The sequence below is a fragment of the Myotis lucifugus genome, unplaced genomic scaffold, assembly GCF_000147115.1.
Source record: "Myotis lucifugus unplaced genomic scaffold, Myoluc2.0 scaffold_97, whole genome shotgun sequence".
In the NCBI taxonomy this organism is placed as follows: Eukaryota; Metazoa; Chordata; class Mammalia; order Chiroptera; family Vespertilionidae; genus Myotis; species Myotis lucifugus.
The window spans coordinates 1,320,551-1,348,020 of record NW_005871145.1 but is presented as its reverse complement, the minus strand read 5'-3'; the positions used below and the strand labels follow the sequence as shown (position 1 = coordinate 1,348,020).

Here is a 27,470-nt window from a genome sequence, read left to right as displayed (position 1 = left end):
GCCTTGAATGCAAGGCAGGAATCTAGACTTTTTATGTGGGCAGCAGGGAGCCTTCCTGAAAACAAAAACAGAAACTTTCTGAGCAAGATTAGGTGAAAGATATCCCTTAGGGCTCTGGTGTTGGTCTCCAGACCCAGGCTCCTGGACCCCTGGAAATTACTCTTCAGCAGTTCAGAGAAGAGCTGGCTTCAGACCCTGTGCATCTCATATTCCCAGCAGCTAGGACCATGCCTGACCCGTTCATTGTAGGGGCTCAATAAACATTTGTTGAATGAATGATAATGAATGAATGAATGAATGAATGCCAGCCCCCTCTCCTTCACTGTCCTCCCCCAGCTAAGTGGAATGGAACATCTAATGTATCACAGATCTCCCATCTCCCTCCGGGCCCCTCAACTTCTCCCTCCTTGCTACCCTCTCCTCTCTGGCCATGGGCAAATACAGGAACAAACACTCAAGTGTCCCTGCCATGTGCTAAACAGTAGCAATTACTTTAAATTCTCACCATCGCCCTCAGGATAGAAATGACTAACTGCACTTCACAGGTGAGGAAATTGGGATTCAGAATGGTGCAGGGACTTGCCCCGCAGCTGAGTGGCAGGCGTGAGACCCACATGGGGACCTTCTGACTCACCTAGTGTTCCCACTTGAGTGGGGGGGAGTGTTGAGGTGGAGGTGAGGTGGGGAAGAAGAGGAGACAAAAGAAGAGATTCCTTGGGGCAGGAGGGTGTCAAGCCCTCATCCCAGAACCAGGTGGGTGGATCCCAGTCTCAGGGCTTCTGTTCCACCTGTGGGTCCAGCGGCCACACCAGGACGCTGCAGTCAGATTCCTCCACCTCCACTTGGGCGCTCACTGCCCCAGGCTGGGGCACCGGGTAGGAATACACACCCATGCCCACACACGCGCACACGCACACACACACCCATAGCCCCAAAGCCTGGAGAAGCGGAGCAATAGTTGCCTTAGGCAGAGATGCTTTATTTATCTCAAAATTATCCCCCAGAGGAAATTTTTGTTTAACACTCTAAGTTTAAGTAATCATGCCCCTTCTTGAAGATGAAAACATGCCTAAAAGGCTTCGTTGGAAATCCTTCGGTCAAGCAGGCCAGCTGGTTCCCAAGGCTCCTTGGGTGGCCTGACTCCATCACTGTTCTTAAAGCCTTCAGGAACTTCAGGAAGAACCTCCAACTCCAGAACCCTCTCGTTTTACAGATGGGAAGATTGACGCTTAGACCAGACAAGGGTCTGCCTCAGGTCCTCCAGCATCAGCGGCAGAGCTGGGACTTAGGTCCAGGGACCCCACCCCCACCCTGTCTGCTCCTCTTCCTCTCCACGGCTCTCTGCCATCCTACCACCAAGGCTGTGCCTGTGAGGGGGAGCTGGGTGCCACCTCTAGACACCAGACAGCGTAGCTGAGGCATGACGACCTGACCTGGCTCTTCACCTGGAAATCCACCTGACAGCACAGAGCCCAGGCACATCGGGGCCTCAGGGCCAACCGTCACATCACCTCCCCTGGGCCAAGTCTGCCGAAGCCCTGGGCTTCCTGCCCTGGACCAGAGAGAACCTCCCCGTGCCTTTGCCTCGGGTCTACATGATGTCAATCAGCCTGGCAACTGAGATTCTTTTCCTGCTGATCAAAAGTCTCGACTGGTAGTTAAATACATCTTTTTTTAAAAAGATAAAAACATGGCTACTTGCCCAGCCGGTATGGCTTAGTGGTTGAGCATCGACCTATGAACCAGGAGGTCATGGTTTGATTCCCGGTCAGGGCACATGCCTGGGTTGCGGGCTTGATCCCCAGTGTGGGGCGTGCAGGATGCAGCCGATCAATGAATCTCTGTCATCGTTGATGTTTCTATCTCTCTCCCTCTTTCTTCCTCTCTCTGAAGTCAATAAAAATATATTTAAATAATAATAATAATGGCTACTTAATACAAGTAGCCAGGGTGGGCAAAGTCTTTCTGGACACGGGTGCTCCAAGAAAGATAAACAACAGCATCTGAGGGCTAAAAAGTAGCTGCAGGGGCGGTTGCTTTCTTCCGGCACTCGAGGTACATCAGGACGGGGTGGGCGAAGGTCAGGAGAGTGACCAGCACCAGCATCACGTTCACCTGGAGGGGGAGGGGCGGAGTGAGGCGGAGCCCAGGACTCTGAGCAGCACCCACCACCAGCAAAGGGACCAGAATTCTGCCTGGTTCCTCTTCCACTGTCCACTCAGACACCATGGTGCCTCAAGGAAAGACTAGCAGGTGCTTTTCAGTCTGCCCTGTGGAGTGAGCTGGGGAAAGGATCTTATGCCCATTTCACAGGTGAAGAAACAGAGGCCTCCAGAGCAGCCAGTGACCTGCGCAAGGTCACGTGGGAAGTGGGTGGAGGCCCCAGCTAAGCACACCTCTCCTGACTATTAAGTGAGGGTCGTCCAATGTCAATCTAGCAATTCTCCTCGGTTGTAGGTTCAGTCCTTTCTTTTTCTCCCAACAACTGATTGGAACTCTCGTTCTACACTTTGCTGACCTTTTAAATGCGGCTGACAGAGCTGTGCGGTGGTCAGGGCACTCTCAGGTTTGGGGGCGCCCCCTGCTGGGGTCCCACAGAGTTGCCCCAGGTTGAAAATCCTTGCTGGTCAAAGGCCAGGACCCCTGCTGTCCCCAGGGTACTTACGTAGAACGGGTCGTTCTGGAGGGGGCCTTTGATGAGCATGAAGATGGGGAACTGCAGCAGAGACACGATGGCTGACAGGGCCATCACCAGCCCAAAGAGCTTCCCAAAGTGCTCCGAAGGGAAGCTGGGGAGACACAAGGGGGTTCCAGTGAGCTTCGGGGTACCTCCCCCCAGTAGGGGCCTGGCCTCGGTGGGCCTTTGTCAGCTACTTGCTCCCGACTCCCCCATCCTAGGCTTGCCTTCACCCACCCACCCCCACGCAACCCTTCCCCCTCTGCCGTGGCTCAGCTTTTCAAACCACAGAACACAGAGAAGGCATTGTGCCGGGCCCTGGGAAACCAGCAGGGACCCAGTCACAGGCTGTGCCCCGGGGAAGCCTCAAGGAAAGGACAGACACGTCAACAGATCACTCTATGCCAGATGATGCATGCACTGAGGAAGCAAGACTAGGTTGGGTGCCAAGGGCACAAAGAAAACTTTCTTTCCTGGGAGAGTTGGAACAGAGGGCCCTGCCTGGTGAATAGGAGTTCACTGGATAGATGACAGAGGCAGAGGGGAGAGCTGATGTGAAGGCTCCCACCAGCTCCCACCTCCAGGCATCACCCCCTCCACCTGCTCCCAGACCGTCTCCCTCACCTGACCACCGCCAGGCCCATCCTCACCTCCTAATGTCTTACCTCCAGCACACTTCTTTTTGCCTCAGCGTGTCCCCCATTATGTAATGCACCCCAAGCCCACTTACGCAAGGGTGAGGAAGGCAGCGTTGCCCCCATAGAGGAAGGAGCGGCTGATCACTTGCAGGACGAAGGTGCCATACTGGAGGGGGAGGACAGGGACCGAGGCACAGATGGCAAAGCCCAGGCACAGCAAAGACGTCAGGGCCAGCGAAGGCACCGCTGCGGAAAGGGCTGCGACTGAGGCTGAAGAACCTGGTTCAAAGGGGGAGAGGAGAGGCTGCCTGGAGGGGGCACCATGGAGGGCAGGGAGGGGGCGAGAAGATGGGGAGAAAAGGAGGAGCCACATGCACCCAACCATCCAGGCCGAAGCCTGGGGTCATTCTTGAATCCTCCTTCGCCCACATGCCCCATCTTCAATCCATCGTCAATGTTGATAATCACCACTTAAATATCATTCAGATGTACCCACTCCTCTCCGTCCCCACTGGCGCTCTCTGGTCATAGGCCACCATCAACTCACTCATAGATTCTTACAATGACCTCTGACTGGGCCCCGAATCAGCTCTGGCCCCCTCCAACCCAAAGCCAGTTTTTCTCAGTAGCACTACAGGTGATGGCCAAAGACTGGACGCCATCCAAATAGCCACCAAGAGGGGAATGCCACATCGACTCCGCTGCAGCCACACCGGAGAACCAGGCAGCAGCCCAAGGGATGAGGGCAGATCCCTGTGGAACGGGACAGGGGTGAGGAAAGAGTGAAGAAACCAAATGGAGTCACTGTGGTCAAGCTGACAAAAACCACCCTCTAATACCGAGAGGATTGCGTCTACCGGTCACAGGCACTGGATTGGTAAAGTTTCCACTGGCCAAAGACGGGACAATTCAGGCATCCAGAAGAATGCTGATAGAAATACATTCAAATATATTTAAAATGAAACTCTTAAAGACAAACAACGGGTAGTCACCCTAGAGGTTGCTAAGGCAACGTCATTATTATGAAATGCAAACAGAGGAACAACCAAGCATTTATTTCAGAATAACAAACAGATCATAAATAAGGAAAAATTCCTCTTTCCAGGGGAATTCTAGCTATTAAAAGCGGGAGGGAAGCCAGAAATAGAAAATCGCCATTTTGTAACCCTAATACAATAATGGGTCCAGGCATTGATCCTCAATGGCGGCTAAAATCATTAGGCAGGCAGCTGATGGGAAACGTTATAATGGGCCATTGGATGGACATTGTCTGAACCCACTGATCAATCCTAACATCATAAAGCAGGGACAACGGTACCAGGGGCCCACTGCGCTCCAGCGCTGAATCATTCTCACCCAAAAATATTACACCAAGTCTTCTCAGCCTCCAATCTGCCGGTTTACAAGAAATACCCAATCAAAGAGACATTTTTTTCAGTGACAGGAAAAGGATGCCAAATCCAAAATTGGGAGATTTGACAGGCCAAATGACCCGGTTTCTTCAACAAATAAACAACAGGGTGGGAAAAAGTGAGAGCAGGGCACAGATTTTTAAAGACAGAAAAGGAACACCAAACAAAAATACATTGTGTGGGTACTATTATTATACTTAAAACCCTTTAATTCCTGAAATATTAATGTTTATTGCATGTAACATTATTATATGTAAGATTTTTTTTTCTTGAATAAAAAAATACACTTTGTGGACCCTAATTTGAACAAACCAACTGTAAAAAGACCTATTTGAAACAACTGGGGAAATCTGAACAGAACTGCTTATTAGATGATAGTAAGAAACTACTGGGTGTTTTAGGGGTGATAATGATATTATGGGGATGTGTGAGTCAGAGAGGCCTCATTTGTTAGCGATATGAACTGAAGTGTTTACAGATGAAATGATTTGATGTCTGAAACTTGCTTTCACAGACTCCATCCAGCTGGGGTAGGAGAGAGGCAGTGCCAGGAAGTGGGGGAGGGGTGTGGAACAGTTACTCTACTTTAGTCTCTCCCCACCCCCGACCTCCACGGGTTAATATGCCTCAGTGCTCCTCTCTTCCTCCAACACATCCAAGGATCCTGTGCAAGCTCCTTGGTTGGTGTTCTGCCTGCCCCTTCTTACTTCTCTCCCTCCAGCCCTTTCCCATTGCTCTCCAGCACTCTGTGCCCTGGCAAGTCTGAATCACTTTCTGGAATTCCCCAGATTCTTCAATGTTTTGCTCTCTCCTTCACCATCTTAACCCCACCACATTCTTGGGCCACTTCCAGGACCCTCCTCTTCACTCCTCACTTCTTACTCATCCTTCAGGTCCCGGCTCAGATGCCACTTCCTCCAGGAAGCCTTCCCTGACACCAACCCCATCCTCTCCTGGACCAGGTTATGTGCCCTTCTTCGTGTCCCCATAGCCCCCTGTAGGTTTACTTCATGGACTGCAATGACTGACACTTGCCTTTCTCCAACCTCTAGACTGAGTACAGCTTGACAACAAGGTCGTATCTGCCTCGTCCATTGTTGCACCTGGAACTGTGGCTGGCTCATCATTGGCACTCAATGACTAGTGGGTGAGTGGATGGATGGATGGATTCAAGTACAAAAAGATTAAGATCAAAGAGAAGATGGGCATGGAGGTCAATGAAGAAGACCTCTCCCCTCCTGCTCCTTGATCCTCGGGAGCCCAGTTCTCACCTGTCTTTCTCGCTTCCTTTTGGTACTTCTGCTTAAGCCGGTCCATGAGCAGGCCGTTCCAGGGGGCACACAGCATTCCAAAGAACTGAGTGATGGCAAAGGCATTTGTGTAGCTGCTGACTGCAGAGGACAGAGGGGGGTTGGGTGGTAAGAAATTTCCAGAACTTTCTTACAGGGAGGACTCTTCTCCCCCTGCCCTTACCCAGTCTGATCCTCCTCCCCATACCCCTGCTCAGATCTCCCTCTGGAGCACACAGCCCCGTTGAGCTTAGCACCCCACACCCTCGAGATTCCAAGTCCCCAGCGGGATATGCAGTAGGCTGCCTCCCAGCCCTGCCACATACCCAGAGCCCTGTCCCCACTGGCCAAGTTGGTCAGCAGAGAGTTGAGGGTGCCGATGAAGAGGTAGTGCCACAACTGTATCACAGACAGCCACACCAGGTGCCCGGCAAAGCGCAGGGAGAAAACAGAACTCTTGAAAGAATGGGGTTCATCCAGTTGCCCTGGTCCTGGGATCTCTGTCCGGAAAGGAGGGTCTGGCATGAATTACAAGGCAAGTGGAAGGCTGGGATGGCCAAGAATGGAGAGGCCCTATTGGGACAGCCTGAGGTCCAAGTTTGCCTTCTCTTCTGGCCTTCTAGAACTCATCCAGCGAGCAATCCAAGCTGCCTGCCACTCACACAACCCCACCTCTAAGCCTTTGTCATCGGCTCTACCACCTTGAATGACCCTCTCTTGTTCTCTGTCTGTTGAAATCTCATCTGTCTTTCATAGCTTGGATTCACCACTTTTTGCACTGACACTTTATATCAATCTTTCTCAGCCAGGGTGGTGAACAGAAAGACAAGGAGAGGAGAATGGTAGAGATGAGCGGAGGGTTAGTGGTAGACAGCTGCTGTTTTGCCTATTCCCCATCCCCCGCACCCCTTTTGTTTGGTCCCAGGATCCAGGTTTCTTCTGGAAATCTCTCCTGCCCTGTTCTTCGTGATCTGATGGGACCGTGAGTCCTGTGTTCTGTGCCTCACCCAAGGTGAACCAATCGATCATTCTTCCTGGAGAAGCAGATGGGCTGTGAGGTTGGACTAGGACCCCTGGTTCTGCTCTTCCTGGAGCCTGGCAAGTTCATTTTCCCTTGATTTTTGTGAGCTTCCCAGAATCCTATTCTTGTTTCTACCTTAGCCAGCAGTGGTTGGTGATGTTTATACCAAAGACCCAAAACAGACAGAGGAAGGAAAGGAGGCGGCAATGGAGATGGGACAGTGAGAGAGGGCAGACCCAGGGGATCTGCAGAAATGGGGACAAATAAGCCAACTTGGGACTAAGAAGTTAGGGGGAAGGACAGCAATGACCGAAAACTGACTTCCGGGGAGAAAGGGAGATGAGGAGATGAGGAAAGAGGAACAAAAAACGGAGAAGAAACAAAAGTCTTGTGTCTCTCTGGACTCTCTGGATCCTAAGGTCCTTCTCCACCTGCCTTTCCTGACTCTGAGCCCTGGGGGAGCTCTGGAGGTGAGGGGCCAAGTCAACTGCAGGGAAAGGCAGGCTCTGAAGGGGAAATGGCTTACCCAGCAGGGCTCACCTTCCTTTGGTGGCAGGAACTCCTTAGCCTGTAGGTCCAGCTCTTTGGACTTGGCTGTCTCCTTCTTCTCTCTGGTGCCAGTCCCAGAGCACAGGCTGTGGAAACAGAAGCCCCCACCAGCCCAACAACTGTGAGCAGAGCCTGGGGTTCAGGCTGGAGGACACAGTGGAGTGGATCTCCAATGTCACTGCACATTGGAATCACCTTTCACCAACCCCAATGCCCACATCGCAGCCCAGGCCAGTGAAATCAGAATGCCTGGGCATGGAAGCCAAGCTTCCATATTTTTCAAAGATCTCCAAGTGACTGCAGTGATTCTCATGTGCAGCAAAGTTTGGGAAGTGTGGGAAGAGTAAAACAGGCCTGGGTTCAAATCCCAGCTCTGCCTCTTCCTAGCTGGCAACATGGCTCATACTTAACCCTTCTGAGCTTCCATTTTCCCATTTGGAAAATGGAGAAGAGGATATATAACTGATAGGATGTTCGAGAGATCAAGTCAGAGAGCACAAGCGTTGACAAACAGTAAGTGAGCGGCAAACGCGTGCCCTCCCTCTGCTGTTGGTGGTGATGGACTACAAACAGTCGCATTTTCCTTCACCTCCTCTGTTCTCCACCCTGTGCAATGGGACTGCAGCTCCAACTGTTCCCCACCCCTTGAGCCAGCCTTGGGCCAGCCTTGTCAGCAGCGTCAGCCAAGAAGACGAAGCAGACACAATGTTGTACCAATTCCAACTCTCAACTTTAGGAAACCTCTCTCGAACCCTGGAACCACCATGCGAACAAGCCCAAGCTAGCCTGCTGGAGGATGAGAGCCAGGTGACCCAGACCTCCTTGTCACCGTAAATGACTGCCATCCAGACCAGCCAGCCCCCGGCTAGTCTACTGATCAGATGAACTAGCCAACTACCCACAGACTTATGAAAAAGAATAAATGCTTAATGTTTTAAACCACTGAGTTTTGGGGTTGTTTGTTATGCAGCAATAGCTAACCAATACACCCCTGTTCTAGTCTTCCTCTTCTGTGACAGGTTTCCTCTGCTCTACTATCACCATGTCTGTCCCACCCACTGCTTCCTACCTCAGGTCACCTGAGGGGCTCTGGCCAGCAATCACCAGATCAACAGTCCTTACCCATAGCTGTAGTTGGGGGGCAGTGGGTAGGGGATGTGCCCCCGGGGCATCAGGAGGAAAGTACGCCCAACATGCCACACACTGCAGACAGAGAGGAAGAGGAAGGAGGCCCTGAGGCTGATGCCGTTTTCATAAAGGAGCTGCAGAAAAAAAGGAGGAAAAACTTAGTGTAACACCCATGTTCACAGCAACAGTTTTCACAACATCCGAAAGATGGAAGCACCCAAGTGTCCATCCACAAATGAATGGATAAACTGTGGTTATACATACAATGGAATATTATTCAGCCTTAAAAAGAAAGAAAATTCTGCCACATGCTAAAACATGGATGAACCCTAAGGACACTATGCTAAGCGAAATAAGCTAGTCACAAAAGGACAAATACTATGTGATTCCACTTATATAAGGTACTTGGCGTAGCCAAATTCACAGGAACAGAAAACAGAATGGTGGTTGCCAGGAGCTGGTGGAGGGGGAGTAGGGAGTTATTGTTTAATGGGTACAGAGTTTCAGTTTTACAAGGTTGAAAAGAGTTCTGGGGATGGATAGTGGTGATGGTTGTACAACAATATGAGATAACTTAATGCCACTGAACAGAACACTTAAAAATGGCTAAGATGGTAAATTTTATGTTATACATATTTTGTCATAAAAAAAATGTCAGTGTAAGAAGCAAGGGCAGCCCTGCTGGTGTGGCTTGGTGGTTGAGCATTGACCTATGAACCAGGAGGTCACAGTTCGATTCCCCGTCAGGGCACATGCCCGGTTGCAGGCTGGATCCCCTGTAGGGGGCGTGCAGGAGGCAGTCAATCGATGTGCTCTCATCATTGGTGTTTCTATCTCTCTCTCCCTCTTCCTTCCTCTTGGAAATCAATAAAAATATATTTTAAAAAGAGAAGAAGAAGCGAGGGCAGGGACCCCCATTTCCAAGAATAAGCCTTCTTGCCCTCCATCCTGGAAGCTGACCAAGGGGACCTGGTACACACATAGCCTCACCCTCACCCTGAGGCTCAACCAGCAGCAGGGGAAGCAACATGCCACCATTCCCACAGCCTTGTAGAGCCTCCAAGTGTGGCTTCTTGGGGGCCTTCTAACCCCGGGCTTTTTTTTTCTCAATAGCAACGAAGTCTTTTTTGTCCAAACGAAAATTATACATAAAAATTCAACTCATGAAACACATCAGTAGAGAGCGTCCCAATCATTCTCCCCTCATTCTCCTTGGTGAATGGCATAACATCAAAGGGAACCCTTCAATATTCCTCAACACTTAGTTTAAAGACCATTAATCCAGCCCAACTCCCTCATTTTACAGAGGGTAGGAGTGACATCCAGAGAGGAGCAATGAGTTGCTCAAGGTCGGAGTAAGCAGCAGCAAGGTCAGAGTGCACTAAGAACTCCAGCTCTTGCTCTGGCCCTTTCTCTTCTTCCAACTCTAAGGAGGGAGGAGGGGAAGGGAGGCACATCCAGGGGAAGGAGGGTCAACTCAGAAAGTGGCTCTTATACCAGAGGTAGGAAGGCTTGAGTAAGTACCCTAGAGGCTCAGTCTTTAGGTGACCCTTCAAGCCAAGGTGCTCATGGGACTAAGCTAGTCTCATGTCTGGGCGGTGATTCCCAGAGATCCTCCTAATCTTCCCCCGTGGCCCACAGGCTTTGCCTCTAGCCTAACACAAAGCCCAAAAGGAAGTCCCAGGTTTGGCAGGTTGGGGTGTCAAAGACTCACACTCTCATTCTTTCCACTCACTCTTAGTGTACTAACTTTTGTCCTGCAGCTAGTTGCCTCATAATCACAGTATGGCTACCACGATTCCAGCTATCACATCCACATACAAAGAGGAAGGGTGGGAAGGGGACCAAGGAGAAAGGCTTTCTTTTCGCTCTGCTCTCACCTTCCATCAGAGAGGGAAGTATCCCCTTCATCTCATTAACTAAGACCATCTCTTCCCCCACTAATTGGGGGAAGGGATTGTCAGTGATTTAGATCAATCAAGATTCATCCCCTGGGCTTGGCACTTCGCTGCCCAGATGAAATCATTAGCGCAGTGAAGAAGGTGGAATGGCTATTGGATGGGCCACAAATAGCCTGGCAACAGCCCATCCTCCTGAACCCCAGCATTAGCCTTTAGGAGAGCTGGAGAGGCCTCTGTGCCTGCTCCTGCAGTCCCTTCTAGCCACCTCCCACCTCTTTGTCCAAACAAGAGGCTCACAGGTGCAAACATTCCATTGCAAAGGGATCCCACCCTATGCCCAACACTGACCCAAGCACATCATAGCCATGCCTTCCCTTAGCTTCTGCCCAAAATCCTATGTTAAGTTTTAAAAAGGGGGCTGAAGGGTTACAAGCTCAGGCTCTAGAACCAGAAAAGCCTGTTGTCAAGCTCAAATGTCACATCTCAAGCTGCAGAAGGGATGATGGAGAGAAATCATGCAGAGTTTACTAGATAGATGTCTGGCATATGTAAGTGTTCAATAAAGCTTGGCTGGTGCTAATTTTTACCTTAATGATGAGAAAGACGGCCGAAGAAGAGTCAAATGCTCCATTGTAGAGGGTGATGATGGTCGAGCGGTGTTTGCCAAATAAGTTCCCAACCTGGAGAACATATGACCAGCCTGAGTCACCTACGTATTCATGGAAGCAATGTGCGCCCAGCCTGTGCCAGGCCATCATTATACCCCAGACCACCTTCCACCCAGCAGCCACCACCCTGGCATGGGCCAGCCCCCTGTTGAGGCAGCTGATGTGGAAAAGTGTTTCGATGCCCTCATCCCTCCCCAACCTCCCGCCAGGTGCCTGGGATGTGGGCAGGATTCCACCTGCAGGTTGGTCATCAGAAACAGGATTCCCCCAACGGAAAGCATGGGCATGGCCAGGAAGAGCAGCATCGCTGAGCCTGAAACAATCGAAGACAGAGATGGGTGGGTTCACAGTGTGGCTCAAACACAGAGCCTCAAACTGGCTCCCACTTGCTTCAAATTCCCGACAGCCCTGGAGGCAAGGCCCCAATTCGACCCAGCCTTCTAGAAATTAGGGTCTTAGGATACTGGTCTGGTGGGGACAGAGGGACCCTGCAGAGGTCTCCTGAATCACCTTAGTCCCCACCAAAGAGGGTCATTGGTCTGTGGCATAGGAGGACTCAAAGTGAAGCCACTGCTCCCTGCCCTCACTGATCCAGAGCGACCCTCCACTCATCCCTGATACTGTGGGGTGAAGCCTGGACTCCCCAAGCAAAGCCCCTCATTCACGGCATGACTTCAAGCGGGATTCTAAGTCTATGGCTCAGTCACCTGCTCCTCCTGCCTCATGGGGCGCTGTAAGATCTCAGTGAGAAAATGGCTATGAGCTGTCCTTCCTTTGTTCATTCAACTTTGAGCACTTCCTTCAAGCCAGGCATTGTGCTCAGCACTGGAAATGCAAGCTAAGTAAAGAATACTTCTTGCCCTTGAAAAGACTGACATGCAAAAAAAGAAAAAGTCATGACAGTAGGTCTGGAAAGTGTTGGACAACAGCAAAACAACTAAAATGCCGAGGGGGAAGGGTGGCTTAATAATTAGTCTTTCCCAAACCACGAACTTCTGCCCACCTTCATGATTTTTGGCCATAACCCATGCCTGTCCTAGTGTGGCAGGACAGTAAGAAGCTAGGAACATTCCTGGGCAAGTGGAATGGGGAAACTGAGAAAAGAAAATTAAACAAGGCCAACCAGTTCTGGCAGCTTGCAGCCAGCTAGTGAATTGCAAGACTTGATCTTCCCTAATCAAGGACACTTAAAAACAAATGGTTTCTACCTCTCCTCCCTGACAGAGAATAAATAGCTTACATCACCCTGGTCAGGGAGATAGAGAACAGAGTCCCAATTAATGCCAGCCAAACCCAAGGACAGATGAAGTCAGGGGAACAAATAACAAAAACTCGACTAGAGCCAGACAGGCTCAAGATAAAAGCAAAAAACAGTCAAGCTGACCAAAGAATAATCCCACACTCCCCTACATGCTCATTTTGATGCATCAGCATATTTAAAATGCACATGGAAAGCTGATGAATATTCTGCTGAAACCCTCCCCTACGATTCTTGCCTGCAGGAGATAAAAACCCTCGACAAAGGATGCCAGCGCGGGATCTCCCAGCAGCACGCCCTTGCCTTATCCCAGGCATGAGCTTTTGTAGTTTCTTCCTCCTAAACTCTAAGGGTCCCCACAAGACTGCAACTAGGGGAGCAGTGGGCAACAGCAGCTCATCCCAGGCTCACCCCCTGAACCCATCTCCAAGGCCCCCTTTCTCTGACTTTTCAGTGAGCTGACAGCAGCCGGCCTTGATTCACTTCTTTCCTAAAATGCTTCTAGTGAGCAAAGCAGAGTCCCACCTAGGCTCTCTCCTGTGGCTTCTTCTACCTTAACCCCTTCCGTGTTTCACTGTCCCCAGCTTGAATAAAAGTACTCTCAAAGTCACCTGGACTCAAGCTGTGAAAGCTTCCCTGCATGAAGTCAAGAACCCACACACTACCAGCTGGCCCGAGGCAGACCCACTGTGGGCCAGGTCCCCTCCAGTAACACTAGTATTTGCTAACGTGTTTTCTTTAAGTTGACTCACTTTTTTAAAAAATATGTTTTTTATTGATTTCAGAGAGAGGAAGGAAGAGGGAGAGAGGAAGAGAAACATTGATCAGCTGCCTCCTGCACCCCCCTACTGGGGATCGAGCCAGCAACCAGGGCATGTGCCCTGGCCTCTCGGTACATGGGGCCACATTCAGCCAACTGAGCCACACCAGTCAGGCTTGATTCACTTTTATCCAGAAGAAATCTATTATTTTTAAGGGAAATTTCATATCACTGCTGTAAATGAAAAGCAACCTGTGTTGCTTGTCATGAATAGCAAGTAACTTCGAAAACAAATACAATGAAAGGAAAACAATATTATTAAATTGTAACCGGATGCATTTGCCCATGGAATGCTCACAGCCTGGAACCTGCTCCTGCCAGCCCCACCTCAACACCTCCATGCATGAACTCAGAGGACTGAGAGGGAAAGAAAAGGGAACAACTTCTCCACCAGGTGGATGACCCACTCAGTGTTTGTTAATGTAGCAGGTGTGTTTCCTAATATCCGCTGAAGTAATTAACGATTGTTCTATCTACACCTTAGGGAGCAGGTAAAGTGCCCACGGCTGTGTTCACCCTGTCTACCTTTCCATTTCTGTCTTTAGAAAAGGTACGGGTCTCCTAAGGCATGAAAGGTTGGTTGCAATTAGTCTCACAATAGGGTGGGTGTGGTCCCGACATTTCCCCAAAAACAAAAAGCTCTATTGAAGCTTAGTAACCTCCATCTTGTATAAAAACTGCTGTTTGAAATTCTCTGCTATTGTTAGATAGTCCCTTGTTCTGTAAACTCTGTCATTTTTAGGCAGTCTCTTATTCTGTAGAATAACTGTTTTAGTTTGAATAATAGAAAAAGATAAAAACTTAACTGTCTGACCTTGCAAGCTAACCATCTAACGTAATGGACTAATGCTGATAATAATTCCCATATTCTTATGCCAGATGTTTGTTTTTTAGGTATCCAAGATCACAAACTGACTGCAATAATAACCCACACAAAGCCCTTCGTAACGTCTGCAAAGAGCCCGAAAGGTATAAATACAGGAAACTTCCCTGTGTCTTTGCTCAGAGATTTGGAAGAAACACCTCCCTCTGGGCTACGAGTAATAAACGGCTCCTAATTGGCTCATTAAGGCATCTTGTATCTCACTGGCTGATTTACGATACAACACTATGTTATGGAGAAAGGAGGAATTGTTCATCCAGTGATCACAAATGAGTCACACATCCCAGCCACTTGAAAATCCTTTCCAAGCTTTTAGGAAAGAAGAAGCTGGTGTGATGAGGAGAGTGGTTTTAAATAACAGGTGCCAGGCTACGAGATCTGTTTGGACAAAGATAACCAGCCTGTGAGAACTGGGCACAGATGGAGATGATCCCGCGTCACCCTCTGGCTTCAGCACAGGTGCTACGTACTCACGAGTCATGTGCTGTTACTAACCCCAAAACTGAGCCACATGATCTGACAATGGGGAGTAATGTCGGAAGGCATCACCTAGCCCAGCGGTTCTCAACCTGTGGGTCGCGATCCCTTTGGCGGTCGAACAACCCTTTCACAGGGGTCGCCTAAGACCATCCTGCATATCAGATATTTACATTACGATTCAGAACAGTAGCAACATTACAGTTATGAAGTAGCAACGAAAATGATTTTATGGTTGGGTCACAACATGAGGAACTGTATTTAAAGGGCCAGAAGGTTGAGAACCACTGTCCTAGCCCAGTCAGAGAGAGGTCTCTCTCTGGCTTCAGTTTTCTCTGCTACATAATGGGGAAGGGGTTAATGAACCAGCGTGGAATTCCAGACTTGGGACATTTTCTATGTTTGTAAACCAGTAAAATTTCAGAAGACAACTTTTGACTACCAAAGGGTGGTCCACTTTTACCCTGCTAAGTAAGGCTATTTTCTTTTTTTCTCTTTTTTTAATATATATTTTATTGATTTTTTTTTTTACAGAGAGGAAGAGAGAGGGCTAGAGAGTTAGAAACATCGATGAGAGAGAAACATCCATCAGCTGCCTCCCCCCACTGGGGATGTGCCCGCAACCAAGGTACATGCCCTTGACCTGAATTGGGCCGACACTCTATCCACTGAGCCAAACCGGTTAGGGCAGTAAGGCTATTTTCAAAAGCAACTGCCATTCATGTTATTATTTCATTTTTAAAAGAGACAGAGCATTTTAACACAGACCAGAGGAAGGATGTAATCTCTTGAATAAACGCTACTGTCTGAAGCAATGCCTCTATTGTCCTTACTTTTCAAATTTCTCAGTAGACTAAACTGTTTCCATAGACCAGCAGTAATTCTTTCAAGCTCCAAGTCTGTGGATCTTTGCATAACCGTGGGGGTCAGTGTGTCCTGCCATCACCTTCTGCACCTGCCCCATCCACCAGTGCCCCTGAGGTGTCCCTCCCTCCACCTGACCGCACTCACCTGCAGAGATGAAGGCTATGATGAGCGTGGCACTAGTGTAGAGAAATCTGAAATACACAATGGTAGATGGAGAGTGTTGTCATGAAAAGAGAAACCTGGATGGGCAGGGCAGATGACGACCCTCCAGGCCAGTCCCTTGGAGAAAGAGGTCAGTGCCTGGTCTCCAAATCAGAACCTTGAGCCCTGATTCCTCTTGGCTGTGTAACCATGGGACAGGCACTGCCCTTCTCTAAGCCTCAGTAACCTTTTCTATGAAAGGAAATGTCTGGACCGACCTAGACCCCAAGATGGAAGTGCTGGGGTACTATAATTCAAGTCCACAATCCCAAGGTCATGGGGATCTCTTAGCAGTTTGGGGGTCTTGAAAGCATGGAGTAATAAAAGTAGTGCCTAAGTATGATTTATAATGAGAAGTGTAAATTTGGTCTTTGTCCTCGGCCCCTGACACAGGGCTCCTAACACCCTTTTAAATTCCCAAGTGATAAGAGCTGTAGGAGTATCTTTCGTTCTGATGAGGCAACTCTGGGTGGGCTCCTGGATAGGGCTGCTCACCAGAAAGACTAAGCCATGAGGTGACGCTTGGTATTTTCATCCCCTGCCCCCCTCCCCCAACTTCTCTAGAGCGGGGTGGGGGGGAGCCGGGGGGGGGGGGGAGGTGTTGAAAGCAGAGTTAATAACTGACCATGCCTACTTGAGGAGCCTCCATAGAATCCCAATAGCAAGGGGTTCGGAGAGCTCCCAGGTGGGTGAACACATCCACATGCCAGGAGGGTGACGCACCCCAATTCCACAGGGACAGAAGCTCCTGTGCTCGGGACCCTCCCAGACCTCACCCAATGCATCTCTTCATCTGTCTGTCTGTCTGTATCCTTGATCCTCCCCTTATTGAACCAGTAAAGCCCAGCTGGTGTGGCTCGGCGGTTGAGCGTCGACCTAGGAACCAGGAGGTTCCTAGTCAGGGCACATGCCCAGGCTGTGGGCTTGATCCCCAGTGTGGGTTGTGCAGGAGGCAGCCAATCAATGGTTCTCTCTCATCATTGATGTTTCTATCTCTCTCTCCCTCTCCCTTCCTCTCTGAAGTCAATATATATATATATATATATATATATATATATATATATATATACCCCTATATTTTTATATTTATATTTTAAAAAGAACAGGGAAATATAAGCCCGTGCTTCCTTTGAGTTCTGGAAAATGTTTCCAGAAAATAATTAAGTCCAAGAGGTGGGGGTGGGAGTCATGGAACCTCTAATTTGTAGCCAAATCCGACCGAAGTTGTGAGTAACCTGGGGAACTTACCACTGTGGTTGGCATCTAATGTGGGGGGCAGTCTCGTGGGATCTGATGCTATCTCCAGGTAGAGGATGTCAGAATCAAGTTACACTGAAGGACACCAGCTGGTGTCCAGAATTGCTCAGTGTGGGAAAACTCCACACACACTTGGTGACCAGAGTGTCAGAAGGGAAGTGTTCTGAGTGGAAGTAAGGAGAAAGGAGAGAGGTAGGTTTCTCCGATACAGTTGGTGTCGGTGAGGTGGGATTGGCCAGAGTGATCCTGGCTCACAGAAACAAGTGGTTTGTGAAAAGAAAGGATGAAGGGTGTGGGGTGAAGAACCTCTGATTCCTGGGTGACCACATTGCCGGAAGCCAGTTCCGGCATATCAACAGGGCTGAATCTTCTGGAGTGGCAAGGATATTTCCCCAAACCTGAAAAGGATGATTGCTTACTGCCAGACAGCTAAGGGCATCTTAATTTACATGTTATTGCTTCCTACTGGCCAAATACCTGAACGGCCATAGGCAAATTCTTCCAATCTGACAATGGATTCTGTACCTAACCCTACCCTTTGAAGTGTATATCTCCACCTTGCCTTAGGACAATTTGTGTTAATAAATAGCAAGGGGTCCTGAGACAAGGAGAACTTAGTTCCTTTAGCTGAGTCTTCTCTGACTCCCTAATGCCTTTCAAAATTATGTTTCGTCTCTGGACTCTTATTTAATTTACGCACAGCCCTTCTCCAGATTTCTGAACGCTTCGTGATGCCGGATCAAGACCACTAGTGTTACCACATGGTCCCTCATGGTGTGGACCAGCAGCGGTGCGACAATAAGTTACCGAAGGTAAAATGACCAACAGAATTTAGAGATGAGTCCAACTCTCTCGGAATTGGTTCACTGGATGCATAAGAAAATGCAAACTAATAAGAAAAGGGTGAAACACATAATCTCTTGGTCACTGTTAGCTATAATAGCTCAAGTGAAATTAAAAGAGAGTGCTGGGTCAGACCTTGAGGCTGGGCCAAGTTCAGAGCTGGGTCAGTCTGAGCCGGCAGCCGCTAGCCTCAAAGCCACCCGCCAAGGGAAAAATTATGCAGGGACAATAGAAAGCACCTCTAAGACCTCAGTGCGAGAGGAGAGCCAAACCAAGATCCCGTTGAAACCAGGGGCACAGCGTGAAGGAGGCATTTCACTTCGTGGATCGGTGTCATCAGCTTCCCGGGGAAGCTTTACTGAAATGGATTGTGAGGGTAACTAACTTGGGGGTATGTCTTTGGTTCTGAATGCTGCGGTGGAAGAGCATGTCGGGCGGAGACAGGACCCACAGCTCACCATGGAACAATCGCAGATGGCTGTATGTGATCCAGCACAAGGAGGCTGCTCCTGAGGGAGGGGCCAGCCTGGCGCACTTGATAAAAGCCACTGTACAGCCTAGCCGTGTCCCCTATCTGTGCCCAGTGGAGCACCCCAGATGAGGCAGCTGCTATGCTTTGTATGCAAACCACCTGGGAGTGACTGTAATGAGGACCAGGACGGGGACCCAGTGATATGCCTGTTACCCAGGTCATGCTGAATGCCGTGGTTAAGGGGGCCCTTTCTCATGGGCACCCCACATAACCTAATCCTGCAAAACCGAAAAACAGTTCAGGAAGCCTTATTGAGTTTGGTGTCTCTGCTTCCCCTCCAGCCTCTTACAGATGTTAATAACTGCATTAGGTTCATTAACAAGAGAATGGGGGAAGGCAGAGGAGAGAATCCAGGGACTGGTTTTAGCAGGGTAGAAATTTTCTTTTTTTTTTTTTTTTTAATCCTCACCCCAGGATATTTTTTTAATTGATTTTAGAGAGAGAAGGAAAAAGAGAGAGAAACATTGATGTGAGAGAGAAACATCGATCAATTGCCTCCTGTATGTGCCCCGATGGGGGATCGAACCCGCAACCTAGGTATGTGCCCCGATCAGAATCAAGTCACAATTCTTGGTGCATGGGACAATGTTCCAACCAACTAAGCCACCAGCCAGAGCAGCAGGGTAGAAATTCTAAATGGTTAAGGAATAGGTGATTAAAGCAAATAGTGCTGTGTTTTCACCATCAAATTTAGGATTATGGCCTTTCCTTCCTGCCTTTGTATGAGGCCAAAGAGACACTGGCTCCTTTGACAACCTTAAAAGTGGACTCCAGGAATGTCACGAACACACTGACCTTTGCCACCAAACCCAATGTCACTGGGCACAAAGGCTACGGCTTTTGGCCATCTGCCACCAGCCAGGGCCTGACACACTTCGGGTGGTAGAATGGAGCTGCCACCCCTACTTTTCCCAAAACAACCCCCTTAGCATCCAAAAGAGCCGGCCTTCAGGCTGGGCCCAAATGGGTTTTCTGGTTCTGTTCATCACGCCACCGCCCCGCTGACCTCAGCCTCCTGGCCCAAAGAAACCTGACACTTGCCCATCTTACCAGCACCATGGGCCTTAAACCAGAGGTTTTGATACAACACTACCAAAGGCTGGCTGGCCAAGAGGACCCCCTGCAGGTCCCCCAGCCATTAAGTGCCCCCAAACAAGTCCCGTCTTTTATCCCAGGTTAGAAAATGTTGGAAGCCAGAGACAGAGATGACAATGAGAAACCTAGGCAGCAGTCGCTTGTGGCAGATTCATCAAGTTAAAGATTGACAACAGGGTCAGAGTCGCTTGACCCCTTGCGGGGGACCCAAAGCCTCCTACACAGGAGTGGGTAAATACTGGGGTGAAAAAGAGAAGTACCAAAACCCACTGGTGAAGCTCTGACGAGGGTGACAATTTTTGTAAGAGAACATGAAAATGTAAGAGTTGATAAGACTGTGGAAGTGGGACTGTTTAAACAGGTTTTATGAGAAGAGCTGTGTTCCCTTTGCGTAATGTTTTATGAGAGTGGCTAACACGTCAATCCTGGGGAACACAGCCATGTGGAGCTAGACCAAGGAGATGGCAAAGGTCTGTGTGCACCTCCCAGTGCCAATTACGGGACTTTGAACTAGAGAACTTTCACCTGAGGGGCATTTATTATCTTGTTATTAGACATTAATTGAAGCTACATGGATGACTAAAGAATACAAAATGGCCCTGACCGGTTTGGCTCAGTGGATAGAGCGTCGGCCTGCAGACTGAAGGGTCCCAGGTTCTATTCGGGTCAAGGGCATGTACCTTGGCTGTGGGCACATCCCCAGTAGGGGGCGTGCAGGAGGCAGCTGATCGATGTTTCTCGCTCATCGATGTTTCTAACTCTCTATCCCACTCCCTTCCTCTCTGTAAAAAATCAATAAAATATATTTTAAAAAAAAGAATACAAAATGATCTTAAAACCTGCAATACCACAATGTCTAGGACGATGTTGTAGAAACGCCCCAACGCCGGTGGCAGAGCCCAGGCGAGTTCCCTGATGGAATGGTTTATACGAGATCACACATTGCCTGGGAGTCAAGGAGGAGATACTGCCAAGCAGGAGCCAGTCTCCCCCTAGGTCTGAGCCCAGGCCTGTGTGAGGGGCTGCCGGGGCTCCTGTCACTTGGACACTGTCTCACACAGGACGCTTAACTGATCACCAGGGAGCTGCCTGGCTTGTGGATGGCAGTTCCATGGTGGGTGGACAACCACTCTGTTTGTGAGGCCACCACTCTGATCAAAGAAGGTAGAAACCGATCAGCTCTGTGGCTGAGCTGCAGGCTGTTTTCCTAGCAAAGACGAAGAACCGAACAATGGAAAGGGGCCCTGTGTTTGGGTTTTTACTGACTCATGGGTAGTGGCAATGACCTGGCCACATGGTCGGGCAGAGGGCAGTGGAAGCTTAGCCTATTAAAGGGATGCCTGTATGGAGTGTAGCCCTGTGGAAATCCCTGTCCATCCAAAGAGCCCCTTGCCAGGTTCAGAGAATGACTGAAATCAGCAAGCCTATGTCCCTATGTGCTCCTTCCAGGTGGCCACCTGGGTCCATAACACGAGGGGACCTGGAGCTGCTGCAGCAATGCACAGATGGGCTGGACCTAGACGTTGCTCTCTTGCAACCTCTGAGGCACAAAAGTCCAGTAAGAGCTGTTCTGCCTGCCAGCAAAAGACACCGAGACTGCAGATGGCCTTGTGGCAGATCCCCTGGGGGGAAGGCCCTGAACAGAGCTGGCAAGAGAAACTGGTGCTGGAAGCCCTGGGCACTACAAATGGTTCTGACAGGAATAGACTCTGACTCTGGACTGGGCTTTGCTGATCAGTGGTAGCTGCAAATACCCAGCGTGCTATAAAAGAACCAACGTTGTACCAATCTGGACGGCTGACCATCATTTCCTCAGGCCAAGGAGCACCCTTGACAGCCCATAATGTCTGACAATGGACAGAGATATCCTCAGAGTACTAGTTTGATAGAGGATTGGGACGAGCTATTGAAACACTGGTTGTGGAAAATGGGGGGAAATGAGGCCATGAAGGCCTGGCTTACCCGCACTCACAAGTGTGTGCTCATACTCAGCAGATCCCCTATTTTTCTAGCGTCCCCACTGGACAGATCCCTATTTTTCTAGCGGGTCTGGAGAAGAGGACATAGGGAAGGAAAGTTGCTGGTATTCTTTCTGCCTCACATCGACTCAGCTGTGCTCCCCGCTGGGCACAGGACCACTACAAGGAATGGAAGCGGGCGGATTCCTACCCGAGAAACTATAATGTGTTTGACCTTTATGTTACAATTCCTAAGGCCTCCATGGGGCAGGTTGTGCCTTCAGTCCATCTGGCAAAACTCGGGGCCAACAGTGAATGCTGCTAGATGCCCACCTGGTGGTAGAGACAGCCCGCTAGTTCTGCACCTGTGTAGCCTGACCCCATCCGAACAGAAGTGGACAGAGGCGGGCGAGGGCACCTGCTAGACTAGTATTGCTGCCTGCAACCCAGACCAGCAGGTGGAAACGGTTGGGCATCAGTGGAGGAAGAGTAGCTGAAGGTAAGGGAATGAGTAAGTGCATTATGCAGTGAGGGAGGTCCAATATCACATTAACACCTCAAAAGAGGCTCCGAGCAAGAGATGATACTGTCTCTTAGCTCAATGACACCAGCTGCCTAAAAGGGTGAAACCAATAAATTGCTGACACCACTCCTGCTTTTGGAACTGGGCAAGATCATAAAGAAGCCGGCAGACCCGAGTGGCCCTGGAAGACATTCTCAGAGGATACGATGACGGACTGGATAGTAATTAAGACTGAGTGGGATTAATAATGTGCTGTATTTTTTGAACTTTATGACTGCTTTGCTATAAGGAATCCGTGCTCCCACACCAGGGGATGATCTGTGGTACTATGATTTTATAATAAGAAATATATATTCGGTCTTTGTCCCCAGCCCCTGACACAGGGCTCCTAAAACCCTTGTAAATTCCTAAGTGATGAGAGCACTAGAGGATCTTTTGTTCTGATGAGGCAACTCTGAGTGGGTTCCTGGATGGGGCTGCTCAGCAGAAAGACTAAGCCATGAGGTGAAGCTTGGAACTTTCAGCCCTGTCTCCCCCATACACTTGTCAAGAGCGGGGAGGGGCTAGAACTAGAGTTGATGATTGATCATGCCTCCTTGAGGAAGCCTCCATAGAACCCCAATAGTACGGGGTTCAGAGAGCTTCCAGGAGGGTAAAACACCTCAACTCCACGGGGATAGAAGCACCTGTGCTGGGGACCCTCCCAGCTTTACCTGCATGTTTTATGAAAATGACTAATATGGATCTATCTCTTCACCTGGCTGTTGATCTGTACCCTTTATCCTGTCTTTTTTTTTTTAATTGATTTTTTACAAAGAGGAAGGGAGAGAGACAGAGTGTCAGAAACATCGATGAGAGAGAAACATCGACCAGCTGCCTCCTGCACACCTCCCACTGGGGATGTGCCTGCAACCAAGGTACATGCCCTTGACCGGAATCGAACCTGGGACCTTTCAGTCCGCAGGCCAATCCTCTATCCACTGAGCCAAACCGGTCTTGGCCCTTTATCCTGTCTTTTAATCAACTGCTGAGCACAGGTGTTTCTCTGAGTTCTGTAAGCTGTTCTATCAAATAATCAAACCCACAGGGGACGAGGTCATGGGAACCTCTGGTCAGTAGCCAAGTTGGACAGAAGTTGGGGGTTAACCTGGTGAAGGGAAGCAGAGTTTGCCACCCCAAAATATGCCTCTTTGGGACACTGGTTATTTTAAGTTAGTTCTTTGTAAGAAACAAAAAACTCAGAAAGAACCTTTGACCTTCCTCCTAACTGCCTAAAAAAATTGGAGGACCTGCTCCAGAATGGGAGGGATCACAGATAGCAGCAGTTTAATCTGAACCTAGCAAGGCTGCCTGATCAAAGTGCCCTCTGTGTCCCAGGGTTAAAGATGGTCCACCCAATGTTTGTTTACCAAACCTTTGCGTTTCCACCTCCATGTGAATTGCCTTCCTCCCCTCTGACGTCCCAAACCACTACCCCCCCTTTTCTCTTTAGCTCAAGATGACAGATAAGCCTCAACTGCCTGATTTTGAGCCCCTTATTCTTATGGAACCCCTGTATGTACATATGTAATTAAATTTGGTTATTTTCTCCTAGTTGTAGGGTGCGGCTGTGGGGTTAAGCCTCGACTGACCTGTTGGCAAAGCCACAAACAAGTCCCAGCTTAGAGGGGCACAGCCCTCTTGGTATAACGAGGCTTGACCTTATGAGCTCCCTAGATCTTATCTGGGTAGCTAATGGGCTATGGGAGGTAACTATGGTGACCACTACCTTATTTACCTCTGGCTATAAAATAAAGGCTCAGCTTGCTGTCTGGGTCTCTCTCTGTGGCCTCAGCCAGGCACAGGAGATCCACCTAGACCCAGCTTATTCTCTTTGTCTGTCTTTTCTAAATCCTTTCCGCGCCCCCCCCCCCCCCCCCCCCGCCTCAGGCTCACCGAACCCTTGGCTGTGCTGGCCTGGCACACCTATTAATCTTCTTCATGTTAATTTAACTATCAGATCAGCCAGAAAAACTAAGAGTGGAAAGAGGGGAAATTTTCTCCTCCCCCACATGGGAGATCTACCACCTGGGACATCTGAAATGGGGGGGCAGTCTCCTGGGACGGAACCCTTAACTGTGAGATCTGACACTACCTCCAGGCAGAGGATGTCAGAAATGAGTTACACTGTAGAACACCCAGCTGGGGTGTGGAAAACCCACACATTTGGTGACCGGAAGTGTCAGAAGGGAAGTATTCTGTAGGAAAGTAAAGAAGAAACACAGAAAGGGAGACTGAGATTTTGTTAACGTGCTAAGGCTGGGGAAAGAGTTAGGGGCAAAGGAAGGGGAGGGAAGAAGGGAGACAAGGACCAGGAAACTGAGATAAAGTCATTCTGCACCCAAACACTTAAAGAGCAAGGGACTAACTTGACTCTCGGGGTATTTCCTGGCCCAGCCTGCTCTCCAGTCCCTCTGTCTGACAACTCATCTCTGGCACACCTGCCAGGAGGTGCTTGCTTTGGGTCCCATCAGCCCCCAGTAAGCCGCTGCTTATCACTGGACATGCCAGCCCCAGGGGCACCTGTGTGAACAAGATAAAGCCCCTGACCTTCCCTGACTCATGTGCATGGGAAACCCCCACAGGCTCCCTTTCGGTCAGAAGAGACGGGAAGCTCCACCACTGGAGACCCCATAAGACATAACCAGCTAAGCCTTTTGGGGGATGATGGAGGGAGGAGGAGGATGACTAAGCCTGGGCCCCCTGGGTGTGAGGCCTCGCAGGAGATGTGGACAAGGATCTCCAGGAAGAAGGCGGAGTGACAATTCCAGGTATTGCTCATTTGGTAACCCTGGCCCCAGGAAGTAGGCCTGAGCTCCTGCTCAATTCAGCATCATGCTGAACACACATGCACATGGAGCCGAAGGGGAAGCGAGAAAAGGGAAGTAGGGATGTGGGAAGGTTAGTCCACCCCCTGCAAAGCTCCTGGGACAGGGCCTGGCAGGGCTGCCCAGTTGCCTGGCTTGGGTTCCCCTCAAGTGAGGCTGCTGCCAGAGGAACTCCTCTTACCCACCTGTGCCCAGGCTGGGCCTTCGGGACTTACATGGCTATGAGGCGGGCCACGGTGGTCTTGAAACGGTCAAAGATGAAGCCGGTGGGGAAGGTCATGAAGTTGTTCATGAAGGACGCCAGGGTGAAGATGAGTGAGAACCTCTCATCCTGGGCTTTGCAGTCTGGAGGAGAGACAGGAAGAGCTCCGGAGCCTGGGGTGGAGGGGCCAACCTCTCCTACACCCTGGACTTCCTCCAGGTGGGCATCCAGCCTGGCTCCCGTCTGGGGCAGCCCCTGCCACCTCAGACAGCTTGCCTCTGGAAAGTTCTCCCCTAGGTGAGCTGAAATGTGACGGTCCCTAATTACCCCTCAGAAGCTGGTACGTCCCTCCCCAGGCAGTCCTTGGACTAAGGTTGGGGCACAGAGGAAGGCTGGCTGACAATCCCTCCCTTTCTCCACAGAAAGGATGGCAGGGCCCTAGCTGGTTTGGCTCAGTGGACAGAGCATTGGCCTGCGGACTGAAGGGTCCCAGGTTTGAGTCTGGTCAAGGGCACATGCCTGGGTTGTGGGCTCAGTCCCTGGTGGAGGGGCGTGCAGAAGGCAGCCGATCAATGATTCTCTCATCATTGATGTTTCTCTCTCTCTCTCTCTCTCTCTCTCTCTCTCTCTCTCTCTCCCCCCCCTCCCCCCTTCCTCTCTGAAATCAATAAAAGTATATTAAAGATAAAAAGAAAGAAAGGATGGCAGGGTGGCCAGGAAGTGAAGTCCTTCCTACCCTTCCCACCACCTGGAAACCAGACTCAGCTTCCCAGAGAAGTCATCGCTCCCTTACCTTCCATGCCCGTGGCATTGCCCATCAGCCTGGCATCGGGTTCACACAGCTCCTCAAAGTAATGCTCTTTTTTGAAGACAAACACCAGGGATGCCCAGCCAAAAAGGACGCCCGCAAAGCCCAGGCATTCCAGCAGCCCCGTCAGCAGGGTGGCCACACGCAGGGGCAGTCCCTGGCCCGGCATGGCCTGGGCTATAGCCGCTCCTCAGATCCCACTGGCACTGCTGGCCTCCCCAGCTGACCTCAGGAGTGCAAGGCCTGGGGCTGGAGCACTTGGAAAATTCCCCTGGCAGGCCCTTCCGTGCACGTAGCGCTCTGGTCCTGGCTGTTTAGGCTTGGGCAGAAACCATCCGTTGGGGATGTCTCCAGATCCTGTAAAAGAAGGCAGAGGCTGCTCAGTGAGGGCGAGGGGGAGGGGAGAGGCAGAGGTGGACAAAATCTTTTCTGTGGACTGGAGGGCCAGGCCAGCTGTTGGAAACAGCTGCAAAAGGCCTCGCCATTCCACCACCGCTGGCAGCAGGTGGCGAAGCGGGAACTGAGCCCAAATTCTGGACACTGTCCACGGACATAATGACAGCAGCAACTCTGCACCAGTGGCAGGGGGTGAGGGGTCTGCATACAGGTTCTCACAAATCCTCGGGACAACCTGGCAGACTCCGTCTTTGGTTAGCTTCCCTTTACCGCCAGGGAAAGCAAACGCTTCAGGGTATTTTGTCAACCTACCCCAGGTCACATGGGCTAGTCAGTCACAACTTGAGCCAGGCTCATGCCCAAAATATCCCAACTCCAACGGGAGCCTCCCGCCCTGACACTCAGCTAGGACTCCCACGTCCGCTCCCGCCGCCCCTCTGCTCATCAGCATCTGGCCCAGAGGCCCAGCCCTCACCCCAACCCGCACCCACCCCGCAGAGGGCCCCCCAGGAGTCAGCGGCCTCACAGTCCATCGCCCCCCACCCCGTCCCCTACTCCCTGTCCCGTGGCCAAGCGGCCAGCCCCTTCCCGGCGCCCTACCCGCCGCCTCCTCTCCGGGCTGTGGGCTCCGTACTCTCCGCGGTTCGGATTCGCGCCTCGCCTCTCGTCCCCACCCCGCCCCGCCCCGCCCCGTCCTGTCGCTGCCCCAGCTCCAGCGGAGCCGGAAGGACCCAGACAGGCACAGGCGGGGCCCTGTTCGCGGCGGTTACACCTCCCGCTCTCCATCACTTCCTTCTGCTCGCTGGCAGCCGCTGCTGCCCGCAGCCTCTCCCACCTCTGGAATCCTGCTCTTGGATCTTCTCTCCTTTCTCTCCCTCCAACCCCAGGCGGCGCCGGCGGCACCACCCCCCTTTTTTGTTAACTCCTCACCCGAGGATTATTTTTTCCATTGATTTTTTTAGAGAGAGAGGGAAGGGGAGAGGGAGGGAGAGAAACATCGATGTGAGAGAGACACATCGATTGGTTGCCTCTTACACGAACCTGGGACCCTTCAGTCGGCTCTCTCTATCCCCTGAGCCAAACCAGCTAGGGCCCTTTTCATCTCTCTCTCTCTCTCTCTCTCTCTCTCTCTCTCTCTCTCTTTCTCTCTTTTCAATATATCAGAGAGGAAGGGAGAGGGAAAGAGAGATAGAAACATCA

General features: G+C 50.5%; 1 protein-coding gene across 3 annotated transcripts; it reads right to left on the bottom strand.

Moving 5' to 3' along the window:
- Positions 1-958: 958 nt before the first annotated feature.
- On the bottom strand, positions 959-26,942 carry SLC43A3 (solute carrier family 43 member 3). Of its 3 annotated transcripts, none has more exons than XM_006091902.3 (13): positions 26,871-26,942; positions 25,860-26,231; positions 25,080-25,209; positions 15,733-15,779; positions 11,520-11,596; positions 11,203-11,295; positions 8,709-8,848; positions 7,578-7,672; positions 6,343-6,516; positions 5,999-6,118; positions 3,408-3,594; positions 2,666-2,789; positions 959-2,115 (listed from the first exon to the last, which is right to left on the bottom strand). In XM_006091902.3, the coding sequence occupies exons 2-13, from the start codon at positions 26,041-26,043 to the stop codon at positions 2,011-2,013; spliced, it is 1,476 nt and encodes a 491-aa protein (XP_006091964.1). In that variant the 5' UTR covers positions 26,044-26,231; positions 26,871-26,942; the 3' UTR covers positions 959-2,010. The 3 variants fall into 3 exon arrangements, with proteins under 3 accessions (XP_006091964.1, XP_023612346.1, XP_014314008.1); XM_023756578.1 differs by lacking the exon at positions 26,871-26,942 and adding an exon at positions 26,583-26,710; XM_014458522.2 differs by lacking the exon at positions 6,343-6,516.
- Between the last annotated feature and the right edge of the window lie 528 nt (positions 26,943-27,470).